Source organism: Mytilus trossulus, chromosome 3 (assembly GCF_036588685.1).
Source record: "Mytilus trossulus isolate FHL-02 chromosome 3, PNRI_Mtr1.1.1.hap1, whole genome shotgun sequence".
In the NCBI taxonomy this organism is placed as follows: Eukaryota; Metazoa; Mollusca; class Bivalvia; order Mytilida; family Mytilidae; genus Mytilus; species Mytilus trossulus.
Window position 1 is genome coordinate 77958368 of NC_086375.1, and position 13211 is coordinate 77971578.

Below are 13211 nucleotides of genomic sequence, written 5' to 3' on the forward strand. Positions count from 1 at the left end.
TTACTGCTAGCTTATGTAACTTGAAAAGATCTGTTACAAAATCAGCTTTATTTACAACAAACAGTATGAAATATGACTTCAAAATCAAATTAAATTTGTTAGTGACATTTTTTTTTTACAACTCATCATGAACTTGTTTGCTATAACATATGCAAAACTCAAGTAAACACACAATTATAATTTTGAAATAACCATACCTCTACAATCATAGAACACCAATCCAGCAAAGTGGTTGAGACCAAACATGACACTGATTTCTGCTTTAGGTTTAATATAATTTTTATTAGTACCATGCTGTTGATGAAGTTTGTTCAACATAGTCTGATCTGTGCCCTGTTAAAATAATTATTGATAACTTTAAATTTTATATTTAGACAACCAACTACTAATACAAATAGGAATAAGTTATGTAAATAAACTTGTTTCCTTTATCCTTTCAGAATTTTGAGTTGTCAATGCTTTAAATCTTTGTACTTTATTTGGACTTTTTGAACTTCTGATTCAATCATTGCTAACAAGTTTTTTTTAGTCAAAAAGAGTGTCTGGCGTACAAGCATTTTGTCTGATATCTATGATGAGTTTATACATTAAACTTAAATAGAACATTAAAATTTGTCAAAGAACATGTTTGTGTACCTATCTATATGCAAAACTCTTATCAGTGGTTGAATTTAGTTATATTTTGATGCTATTGTGTTATTTAGTAAATTTAGCAAAGATGACAGAGGGTGGTAAAGGGTTATTTTTCGTGCAACATGTTTTGCCATTTTTATTTCAGGTGCAGCAGTGAAAAAGGTTCGTTATTTAATGTGTTCCATGAAATCGGTAAAAAGATCAATGTTCCAGACTTTGACTTTATTTCCTATTTTTCATGACTGTTGGTAATTCAAAGCTTGACAATTTGTATATTTGCTAGTGATTATAGACCATTTTTTGTAATGTTGGGTTACTGTCTCGTTGATGTTTGTTCCCCATCTTTTTTTCTTCATGGTCTTACCTTAGGAAATTTACTCTCTTCATCGACCAGCGATATAATATTCATTGGTTTTGCACCAATCAAATCCAGTGTATCTTGATTGTCAATGAATTCTATGTGTTTCCAACTGATGCCTTCATTATTATATTCTTCCTGTTAAAAAAATAATTTATAAATTATTCATTGATGAATTTTAAAAAGACCATCAAATTTGTGCTTGATTTTATGCAATCAACATTATATATGTTCTTTAGCTTCTGTAGTGTAGTCTTCAATAAGCACATCTTTAAAAAGAAATTAAGTATATTCAGGTTGATACTAAAGGCCAATATGAAAATGCATATAGTATAATCTATAATAATTACACATAACTTTTGTTTACTTCCTGTATGACATAGGTTGGTGGTATATAATCAGGTCTTTTATTTTCATTGTATAGAGTTATTAGATATATTTAAAAGCACTGTTCTATTAAAAGAATTTAAAGTAATGAATAAACATAAAACAAACCTGTTCAAGTTTAAATATATGTTGAACAAAGAACTGTTGAAGATTTTCATTGGCATAGTTAATACACAGCTGTTCAAAGCTGGAAATAAATGAAGCAATATGATAGAAAGCATATTAAATATAATTGTAAATATTTGGTTTTTTTTATTCATGAAAGTATTTTTACTGTCTAGCACAGCATATTTGTTTCATAGTTAATTTCCATAAAAATTATTTATTCTGTAAGACAGAAATTTAGTTGGAAGATTAATCCTGCATTGCACCTATATTCACAATATTATATAAACTTGGCACTGAACAACTGAGTTTATTCTTGGTGTTTGGTAGGGTGCATGTTGTCCAATTTTTAGTCATTTGTGTAGTGTTTTATGGACTGTTGTTGTCTATTTCACAGTTTTTGAGGTCATTTTTTGGCTTGCTTATCTTTTGACTTTTTGGTTTTTTGATTGACCCCTTGCAAGCTTCTTTCCTTTTCACACATTTCCAGAAACTTTCTTCCCTTTTTGCTGAATTAATGTTGTGGCATGAACCTTACATATGAGATTAAGCATTTTTATAGGACATAAATTGTTTCATACAATTTAAAATAACTGATAATAATTGAAATTTAAGCATGAAACATCAATTAGTTAGCTTGTAACAATTTTAATGCACCAGTGAACATTTAAATCACCATCAAAACTCTATAAATAATATAAAGATTTGAATTTCTATTAAAAAAGTACCTGTTGTGATCAAAACTTTCAAATCCAAATATATCCAGCACACCAATACTAGATCTAAACTGGTTTGGAGATTTCTTAGGTTTGTATATGGCCAAGTTAATCTTGTCTACAATCCACACAAACATTCTACCATAGACACCTTTCACAAAGGCATCTCTGACATCACATGACCCTTCTGGTGGCATGGTAACAGTCACACTTTCTCCTCGTGTTATGATTGTCCTGGTTGTCAATGCATCTATCAAATCTTGAGCTCTGACCTATAAGTTAAAAAAATATATTTTTAAAATAAATTTATTATTTATAAATACATTCAAACTTTAAAAAAATATTTTCAAAACAACCTATGCTACATTTCAAGTTTTATGGCTGTTTTTTTGTAAGGAGCAGAATTTATCTCATTCAACTTTATCACTCAGAGAATGAATAATGGAAGTTATTCAAGAAAACAACTTCAAAAGCAGCAAACTCTGTAAATTTGCCTTTAATTTGGTACTAGTGGAATGATAACACTGTTAGTTGACACATAATCTCTCAATAGACTATTTCCATATTACCGACATTTGACTCCACATTATATAGTTTGTCAACTGGTTATCTTGACCATTATGGTACCAAGTCAGGTAAGAGCAAGCTAAAGAAGTAAAACCAATCTTTCAATCGGTACAATTTGGGGGAAAAAGTACCTGCTTAACATTTTTTTTTCACTACAAAATCATCTAAAAAAGTAAACTTTCCCCTCAAATTACAAATTATGTGTTTGATTTTACTTATTTTGGTTGCTCTTACTTGACCGAGTACCAGGATGTCAAAGGTAAAAAGTCGTCAAATTATATAACCCAAATCAAAAGTCAGTAATATGAAAATAGTCTATTCATATCATTCAACCACGACTCATAATGTAACTTTGCCTGATATTTTGTAGAGTTATCATATTTAGTAGTTAAAAAAGCCAATCCAGTTTTATATCTCAAAACTGAGGATTTATTGTTTTTTTGTTGAAAATTAACTTGTGTGGGTTTTGTGAGTATGGGTGAACTTGTTCCAATACAATATAACTTGTCCTCAAAATAACAAAATCCATATTACATGGTGTGTAAGAAAAACAGAATTCTTGCTTTCCTTTTTAGGGTTAAATTAAATGCTATACATAAAAATATTTTTGTATGCAGAATTACCTTTGTTTTCTATTATACTATTTCTTACCTCTAATGATTTTCCAGCTTTGTTGACATACTGTATATCTATGATTTCACTGGCTTCAATATTGTCCATTTCAATTTCTGGTAAATAAAAAAATATCAAATGTCATAAAATCAATGTCAAATTACAGGAAACCAAATGAATTTTTAACACCTGAGATCACTCAGGGTTTATTGAGGTTTGTGTTGCTCCGTGTTTAGTTTTATATGTTTTCTGTAGTGCTGTTTGTTTTTTAGTATATTTTTTTTCGTTTTTACCCATTGTATTGTCAACTTATGAGATTTTCCTTTTACAAATCTATATTCCGCTTTATCTATATCATAAGCCTTTATTATCAATATATTTAAAAGATTATTTTCTCACTTGAGCCAGTACTACGAAAGTGAGAAAAGCAATAGATGATAATCTGTTTATTGCTATGGTACCTATGTCATAATTTCATTGACAACAGCAAGTGTGCCCTTAGTTTCTTGCAATAATTTTTCATATCACTCTACTGTGCTGAGAATGGAATTTATCAGTCAGTAAGATTAAAGGAAAATTTATATATACATGTATATTATGATCTTCTCTTACCTTTATTTTAAACATCTAATTCTTACCACTGTATTTTATATTTCCAATATGAAGTAGAAAAGACAGAATTTTGAAAATTTCCCAGATTTCTGCATCACTAAATGTCAATACTTTCATAGCTGATCGGATGTCAGCAAATTCTTTTCCGTCATCCCTCTGTTCCACACTAATGTCTCCTCCCTGCAAACAAAAACAAATATGGTTCATTTAAAAACATGGTTGTTTTCACATTTATTCTATACATTGAACAAAATCCCCAAAATAATAGTTCTTCAACATTTTTATCCTGCAGAGTCAAACAGAAAACACACTTTGGCAAAAGTAATACTACCAGTAGAAAGAAGTGACCACCAGTAGCCTTTAAGGTTTAGTTTAAAAATTGTATGTTTGCTTTTTAGTGTTAAACACCATTTTCCGAGCCCTTATCTCTACCAGAGCGTCTTTCTTTAAGTGGACGGAGCTTGAGTACCCAGACAGTAACCACTTACATTGGTGATGGAATTGACAGGCTAGTGAAAGCTGTAAATGAACTACTTTAACCACTTGGACATTTCAGCCCCTGATTACAATTTTATGTGTAGCTAGAAAGAAGTTCAAATCTTCAAATTTTTTATGTTACAACTCTTGTATTTGTGTGGCGACTACATCTACATTTGTGCTGTTAGTTTCGACGAAAAAAAAAATCAAAATACATTTCAATAATACAATTTTAAATCCCATCTCTAATGATCCACGACATTAAGTTCATATGTGTCTCACCTGTGTTAGATAATAATAATGGGTTGCATCTTTGAGATCTAACTGTTTTCTTTCATCAGCTGACAGTCCAGCCAACATACAGTAGAATATATGATAATTCCTCTCATCATGTGCCTGGTTAACTATTCTCGACTTCTCTAACAAGTATTGTTCTATTCTTGAGCCCTCTATTGTTCCTTTCTCATTGAAGTGAATGTCTATGTATTTACCAAATCTACTAGAATTGTCATTTCTAATGGTCTTGGCATTTCCAAAGGCTGAAAAACAACATGTTTATAAATATTTTTTTAAGTCGGTATTTAAATTTAAATTTAATATAAGTTAGATGTCAATAATTCATTACTCATTTTCAGGGCTTGTGAATTTGTAACAGAATAATGTAGAATGAACCTGCAAATAAGCATAAGCTCAAAGACAGGAGCTAGGATAATGGGACAAAGTATCATTATACACAGACTAACATGTGATTAAAGCTGCTAATGATGTTTGTCTAATTAGAAAAGAAAATGCATCAACCGGTCAAATAAGTTATATCTGAACAAATGTTGTTAAACATAATGTAAGGATGACAAAAAATGGTGAAAGTATTTGAATTACCAATATCTGTTAAAACTGATTGAATTCTAATGCAATGGAATTCTAATCAGATCTTTCTCTTTGCTTCATTAGATTTATATAACACTTGTTCAACACCAAAAGTTAATTGGACAAACAATAAATTTGAGGTGCACAACTTAACACTTGGTATTTTTTTTGTAAAATTCATATTAAGAGCAGGCAGTTTTGTCGTGCCAAACTTTTCTGAACAAAATTAATATATCTCCAAGTATATCATTAACAGTACATATTTGATTATTGCTAGATATTTATTACCTTCCATAATAGGGTTAGCCTCTAGAATTTGTTGAGCAATCCATGAGTGATGACCACTGACAGCAGCTAAGAACTGTAGAATTAGCTTTGTACTTTCTGTTTTACCAGCACCTGATTCACCACTGAAATAACAAATTTATAATTACAAATAGCTTAGGAAATATTTTGGGCATAATGCTCAATACAAAAAGTCCAGAAAACTATGTAAACCTTTATTTTTTATTTGATAAGTGTGTCTTTTCAAACTCAAAGATAAAATTCCTACTACCTAAAATAGCTGAATCTGACTATTAAAACTGAAGGTAGGACAAATAAAATGAAAGCATCCATAATATCTTTTGAAATTTTTGTGCAGTTCATTAATAAATAATTTGGTGACGAAGTCTCATCAAACTTTTTTTAAAAACTAAATGAACAGAAGTCACAAATGAGTGATAGGTTTAATTTAAGAACATATCTTGTATTATTTGAATTTGGTATGAATTATCTGCAATTGCAAATATATGGGGAGATAACTCTCACCTCATAATAATACATTAATCATGACTATCGTTTCATGTTATAATATGATGTATCTGCTATGGGGAGATAACTCTCACCTGATTATAATACATTGGTCATGTCTGTATCGTTTCATGTTATAGTATGAATTATCAACTATGGGAAGATAACTCTTACCTGATAATAATACATTGGTCATGTCTGTATCTTTTCATGTTATAGTATGAATTATCTGCTATGGCAAATACATGAGGAGGTAACTCTCCTATTTTCCTGTCACTGTACAGTTTAATCTGTTCACTGGTGTAGATAGGAAGAACTTGGTATGGGTTAACAGCTACAAGGATGGAACCTGTGAATGTCTGTAAAGTGAAAGGGTAAAAATATAGTACTCATCATTAACCAAACTATATGTGTCATTTACAAAAAATAATTTAATATCAAGCAATTTAATGTTACAAACAAGGAATCTATAAAACAATCTAGTTATAATATATTAATGTATATTCTATTTCCTGTAGAATTCATAGATTTACCACATTCTTTCAGTTTTTTTACTGGGAACAGAATTTTCGCAGTCCTATTCTCGATGCAGCATAATTTAGAAGGAAGACAACTTTCTTTTTACTGGTTAATGATCAGTTTCTGTATACAGGTCTTTTACTCAATAACAAAAGTGTTATGAAAATTGGTTTACAAGTGGTACCTTTTGTCAAAAAAATAATTCATTTGTAAAAACTTAGATTGTAAGCAGCCAATAAGATATAATAAAAGGCCTATTTTTTGTTGTTGTTTTATAACAGGTACTTGGAAATACACATTTTCTGACAGTAACTGGTATTCAAGCCGTTAGAACCACAAAGTCAAAATATCCAACAGGTCCTGTTCTTGTACAAATTTGTAAGATTGAAGTTTTAATTAATGACAGTATCTTCACTTACGTATATAAGATTTTCCATGTATCTTGTAAACAAATTCCTCAGGATTCCAGCCTCGTTTAGATCACCTAACCCAATCATGTCTTCGATTCCTTCCACTGATGTAGGGTGCATGTGTTTGATCTGTGTCTTCCCATCCAGCCATACTTCTTTGCCATCATCATCGATCACTTGGATCTTACCAGACTGTGTGAACTTGACCCTCCCTCCAATGGCCACAACAAATTCTCCCTTCGTCTCTGGCTCCAGCCACACATGGTCTCCCTAAAGGTAAATAATATCAAAATGAAATATAAATAAATAAGTAACTCAATTTAGTTCTTTACTCAGAATAATAAATGTAATTGAAGTTATAATTAACATCAGTAATGTAAAAAAATGCTTGGTAAAGTGTAAATGGAGATATGGTAGAAACTGAACAATACAATCAAACCAGAATAAAAAACATAGAAGTCAACATAGTCTCCTATAATAGACAAGTCTGTATACCATATGGCATTCAGGCAAAAGCTAAAATGCCCAGAGTGTAAACAAGTTGTAGATAGATATAGGCAGATGTGGTATGAGTGTCAATGAGACAACTTTCCATATCAGACCCTTAAAGATATAAACGATCAAGTTCAACATTGAATTTTTCAAAAGACAACAACAATAAGCTAGATATTGGTTCTCACTTATTTAACAGATCTTATTAAGCAAGTACATGAAATCCTCATTTTTGCTCTGGGGAATCCAGAAAAAACATATCCATGCTTTAATTTATAATTTAGTTCTTTATGTTAAACAACATGAACATAGACAATTCAACTGAAGACTTATTTAAACTATTGCAATGAAATCATTCCATTTGCACTTTTTTCTTCTTCTTGTACCATAGCTTATAAAATACCAACTCAATCAGGTAAAATAGGTTTTGACACCTGATCCAAAAAAGTTGGTGTTCTGGCAAAATATTAACAGCAAATGCAGATCGTTTAGGCCAGAAGTAAAATAACCAATACTCTGCAAGTTGCACTAAACTGAGCTGTTGGCTCAGTTAGATATACAAATCATGACACAATCAACTAGAACACTATGTAATACAGGACATTATACTTAAAACAGCTGACCAGTGGCAGATCCAGAACTTTTCCTAAGGGGGGCCTCTGACTGACCTAAGAGGGGGTCCGCTCCAGTCATGCTTCAATGATTCCCTATATAATCAACCAAATTTTTCCCACAAAAAGGGGGGGGGGGGGGGGGGGGGGGGGGGCGGGCCCCCAGGATCCGCCTATGCTGACAGATGTACAACCCTAACACATAGTAATATACATTGTTTAACATGTTATTAACTTTTATTGGAAATTTCTTTTCTTTTGATTATAAATATTAGACAAGAAAGATCAGATTAACCCAATTCTACAATGAAATCATGTTCATGTATATCTGCAATGTCAAATATACACATGGCCTTTTGGAAATTGATCTACAAACTTAATCCCTGTTTGTACTGGTTCAATACTATCACAGATATTACAAACTGGTCTCTTACACTTGATTCATCAGACTGAATACTTTTATCTGTCAAAGTTATATGTAAACATTGGTAATACATTTAAATCTGATTGATTTTTATAGGTATTGCTTTACTTGCAAAATGCTTCGAATTCCTTAGTTGTTATGAGAAATTTTCTTATGACTTTAAATTTATATCTGCAATGTGAATGAATTGTTAGATAACTAACTCCTTTGCAGTATAATACTCTTATCCTTTTAAAATTTAGCACAATTATTTTGCAACATCAGAAGTTATTCAACTTTAAAGAAATCAGTATATCTAGATTATTAGGGTTATTTTACTTGAATCTCCTCTCTGAAACAGATTGGTTTGTCACTTTTTTTTTTTTATTTCAGTAGTTATTGCTTCAGATCTATCAACATTCATGCTTTGTTATGTTTATGTTTTCATATATTGGCCTATTTTAACTATATTCTATACATTTTTTTTCCAACTACATTAATTCCTATTTGCTAAAATATATCTTAGTAATAAATCTTTTTCCAAAATTTCATCAATTGACTTCATCAAATTTTGATTGATACTTACATGTACCTGTAGTCGTGGATACACATTATGTTCAGCATTCTTTTCCATATTTTATACAATTTTAATTCCTATTTTGTAAGAACACTAAATACTAGAATATTCATAATTCCGTTTCATTTCTGATTTGATACCAATATTTTTCCATGCATTTTATGATGTAAAATACCATTAAGGTTCAACATTTTACGTTAATTCCCGTTGGAAGGTGTGGAACTTTGAAATATTTGAATCACTACAATGAATTTGTGCCAAGGTGTTCGGTGGGTTGTTTTCAGAATTATAAACTAGATTATCAGCACGACCCACTATTATCTTGTTTTTAGTGATAAAAACCTCCATATAAAGGAGAGTCGTATAAACAGCTTAATGGAATTGGTCAATTGATATAGATAATGGTATCGGGATGGAGAACCAGATTATTACTCTCATCAGACACAAGATAGCACTTGAGGTAAATAATTTTTATTCTAGTTTCTATATTTTTGAAATCTCAGGCAATTTGTGATTCTATTTCCTTTTCAGATATCCCAATAGGGGTACATACAATATTTGCATTTTTTTTTTGTGTGTGCAGCCTTGTAAGTTTTTCAGGGTTGCAACTTACGTTAATATTATTCTAAGTGTAAGCAAGTTTGATTTGTCTTCATCCAATATCATATTTTTATTATTCAGTCAGATGTATCAGTTTCTCACCTATCTGAGTAACATAAGTGATCAAGGATAGAAGAAAGAGATCAAATATATTCAATTTACACAGAAATAATACTTAATGATTTCATAAATATCTAGATGCAAAGTTTTTAAACATAAACTTAATAAATGTAGGCCCATTTTCTAGCAATGTTTATATCAATCATTTTGAAGAGATATTATAACAGCTGAGAGCCATATGGGAAAAACCTTCTGATGAAAAAAATACAGGACACTGAAGAAGCGATCTAATCTTGTAAGTAATAGGTTATACAACACCTTTGTCAATTGATAATCAACACCAAAAAAAAATAAACAAAAGTCTATAAATCATGACACAAAACACTATGTGCAACAATGTATAAATCAATGTGTTTGAACACTAAACACAACAGTCATCAAAACATTGCACAGAACACGACCACAATAGTCCCTAAATCATCAGAACAATCACTGCAATATTCTATAGATCATTGCACAGAACACGAAGCACAGCAGTCCACGTCATATCATTGTACATACAACTATTAAAGCAGAAAAGGCCATATATCATTTAAAAGAACACTAAGCACAATAGCCTTTAAACAATTGAACAGAAAACATTGTGCAACAGTCCTTAAATCATTTAACAAAACACTAGGCACAAATAGCCTTTAAATCATTGAACAGAACACGAGGCACAATAGCTTTTATATCATTGGACAGAACACTGAAAACAATAGACCTTAAAATCATTGACAACAGAACACTAGACACAAAAGCCCTTAAATAATTGACCAGAACACACGGCACAATAGCCTTTAAATCATTTAGCAGAACACTGAAAACAATAGCCCTTAAAATCATTGAACAGAACACTGAAAACAATAGCCCTTAAAATCATTGAACCGAACACTCAAAACAATAGCCCTTAAAATCATTGAACAGAACACTGAAAACAATAGCCCTTAAAATCATGGAACAGAACACTGAAAACAATAGCCCTTAAATAATTTAACAGAGTCCTGAAGGTCATTGAACAGAACACTGAAAACACTGAAGACACTAGGCACAATAGCCTTTAAATCAATGATCAAAACCATAAACACAATATTTCATAATTAATTGAACAGAATACACAGAACACTAAGCCAATAACCTTTAAATCATTTAACAGAAAACTTAAAACAAAAACATGTCAATCATTGAAAAGGACACTAAACAACATGAAGTTCACAAACTTCCTGTCATCCTGTGTACAAAAGATGTGTTTGAATGTAAGTCCTGCCACACAAGAGGAACACATTCCAAATTCAAAATGTGTTCAAATAAACATAACACTCCTGACATCAGCCTTTTTCAGATAAATAAAATACATGATTTACAGTAAGTCATGGCTATCTCAGATATTACGTTATGTGTGGCAGAGTGTTGCATAACACTGCCCCCTCTGAGATTCAAGTCTCATATGTGCAGAAGGGCTAGGCATGTAAGGTGGTATACTCAAAACCCTTTAACACCATTGAACCACCAGTATTGTTGTAATGAAGAGAAATAACTCTTATTCTGAGTGTTGACTTTTCATGTTATTCTTTGATTGGATATGGCTAATGGATAATCCATAGAACAAATTTTAAAGATTAAAAGCATGCTGTCATGTTTACCTTAAACAAACAGAGAAAAGATAAACATTACCAACAATTATGATAGTCTTTAAAGCTAGCTTGTCAGAATATGCTTCTGAGTTTTTAATTATCTCAATATTCACTTCTAACTTTCACATTAGACCATTCACTGGTAGTCAATATATCCTGGTGAAGACATAGATGAAGTGACTGCAGAAAATCAACTTACTTCTTTGAACCTGCATTTGTTTACATCCTTCCACCCCAAACATGCCTAATAGGTTAATATAAAGATGTATGGGTAACTAATACAAAGTACAAAGATACCAGGACTGTTTTGATAGATTCAAAGTTGATATAACAATTTTTAAATTACTTCAAAGTATACTTGCTCACTGCATGGTCAGGTGATAACAATTTTCTTCAGGAATTACATAATTATTGAAATTGAAATAGGAAATAGGAAATCTTTAAAAGTATAGACTTGACCCACTGTTAAAAACTAGAGCATAGTAGAACAACTATTTTTTTTAATTCTATGAAAAAGGACAAAGATAACTCAATAAGGGGAGATAAGTATGGTAAGTAGGTAGGAGGATAAGATATTGGACAACATTGAGATGGGGTTCACACTAACATCAAATGCTAGCAATGAAAAGGTGGCCTAAAGTGTTCAGACGCTGAGCAAAACACATGTATGAGAAATTAATCTTTAATTTAAATTCTATCAAATCAGCATCTATTTTGTTCTCCCAGAATTATTTTTGTTCTCCATATTTGTGTGTATGCTCTAGTACGTCTGTTTTAGCATTTGCATTACTAGAATATTAATATTAGTTGTTACACATTTTTATCAAGCTTCAACAGTAAAATTAATAAATAATCAAAGAGGCATAACTTTTACAATTTCAAACAAAATAGCACATACAATAGAGCTCTTTGGTTTGCATGAATGAAACCTTTGCAATTGGGCAAAGTTCTCTAATACTAATGCTACATGTTCATAGTCATAGTCACAGACATATCACTTATACATGCACTGTCATCCTCCTGCCTTCCTGAAATCCTATCATTAAATTAGGTTGCTAGGTTTCAAATACCAATTGTCAGTAATGAGTCCCAATATAACAAACATTAGCCTATTTACATGACTTTTCATTAGGAAATGACATGAAAATATCAACACCTTTAGGTACACTAACATTATATAACAAAGCTAGATATCAAAATAACATTAAGTGCACTTTTCACTATACATGTATACCAGACATTTTAAACTTTATCCTTTAGATGAAGGTGTGTCTCTTCCTGGTAATATAGTATCTTTTTTGTAAACATCTTATGCGTTTTAGTTTGTGCAGTTTGCTTTATTTTTGTGAATAGACTGCATTACTTTAGTAAGAGTTATTATTAAAAGCCAAGTCAGTCTCCTTTCTGGTGAAAACAGTTTTAAGTTATTCTGATATAACCATATTTGCCAAATGTAATTTAAAAAGTTATGTACAAAAGTTTTCTACTTGTACAAATCCTTTTTCGTAAGGTATGTTTGGTGTATTAGAATAATTTGAAAATAAGTTGCACTTTTTGGATAGATGTATTGAAATTCATTATGAATGAATGGAAAATATTGAGGAACACTTGACAAAAACATGTGACACTGAGTTAGTCATTCAATTGTGTTTTAAGGAAACAATTGTACCTACCCTAGCGGTCCCCCCTTTTCTCCCCAAAAAATGTTATTGGTAATAACCAATTAAAAAAAAATAATAA

The 13211-nt window shown here is 31.0% G+C and overlaps 1 protein-coding gene across 11 annotated transcripts in view; it reads right to left on the reverse strand.

Annotated features, from left to right (window-relative positions):
• LOC134712498 (myosin-VIIa-like) overlaps window positions 1–13211 on the reverse strand; it is a 62715-nt gene that overhangs the window by 37276 nt on the left and 12228 nt on the right. For 6 of the 11 annotated variants that reach the window (XM_063574109.1, XM_063574114.1, XM_063574113.1 and 3 more), the window contains exons 3-12: window positions 7065–7325; window positions 6301–6485; window positions 5623–5744; window positions 4750–5006; window positions 4017–4170; window positions 3418–3494; window positions 2212–2471; window positions 1487–1565; window positions 998–1129; window positions 198–333 (exon numbers count right to left, since the gene is read on the reverse strand). In XM_063574109.1, coding sequence (XP_063430179.1) covers window positions 198–333; window positions 998–1129; window positions 1487–1565; window positions 2212–2471; window positions 3418–3494; window positions 4017–4170; window positions 4750–5006; window positions 5623–5744; window positions 6301–6485; window positions 7065–7325 — 1663 coding nt within the window. The other 5 variants (XM_063574112.1, XM_063574107.1, XM_063574106.1 and 2 more) reach the window with 3 other exon arrangements.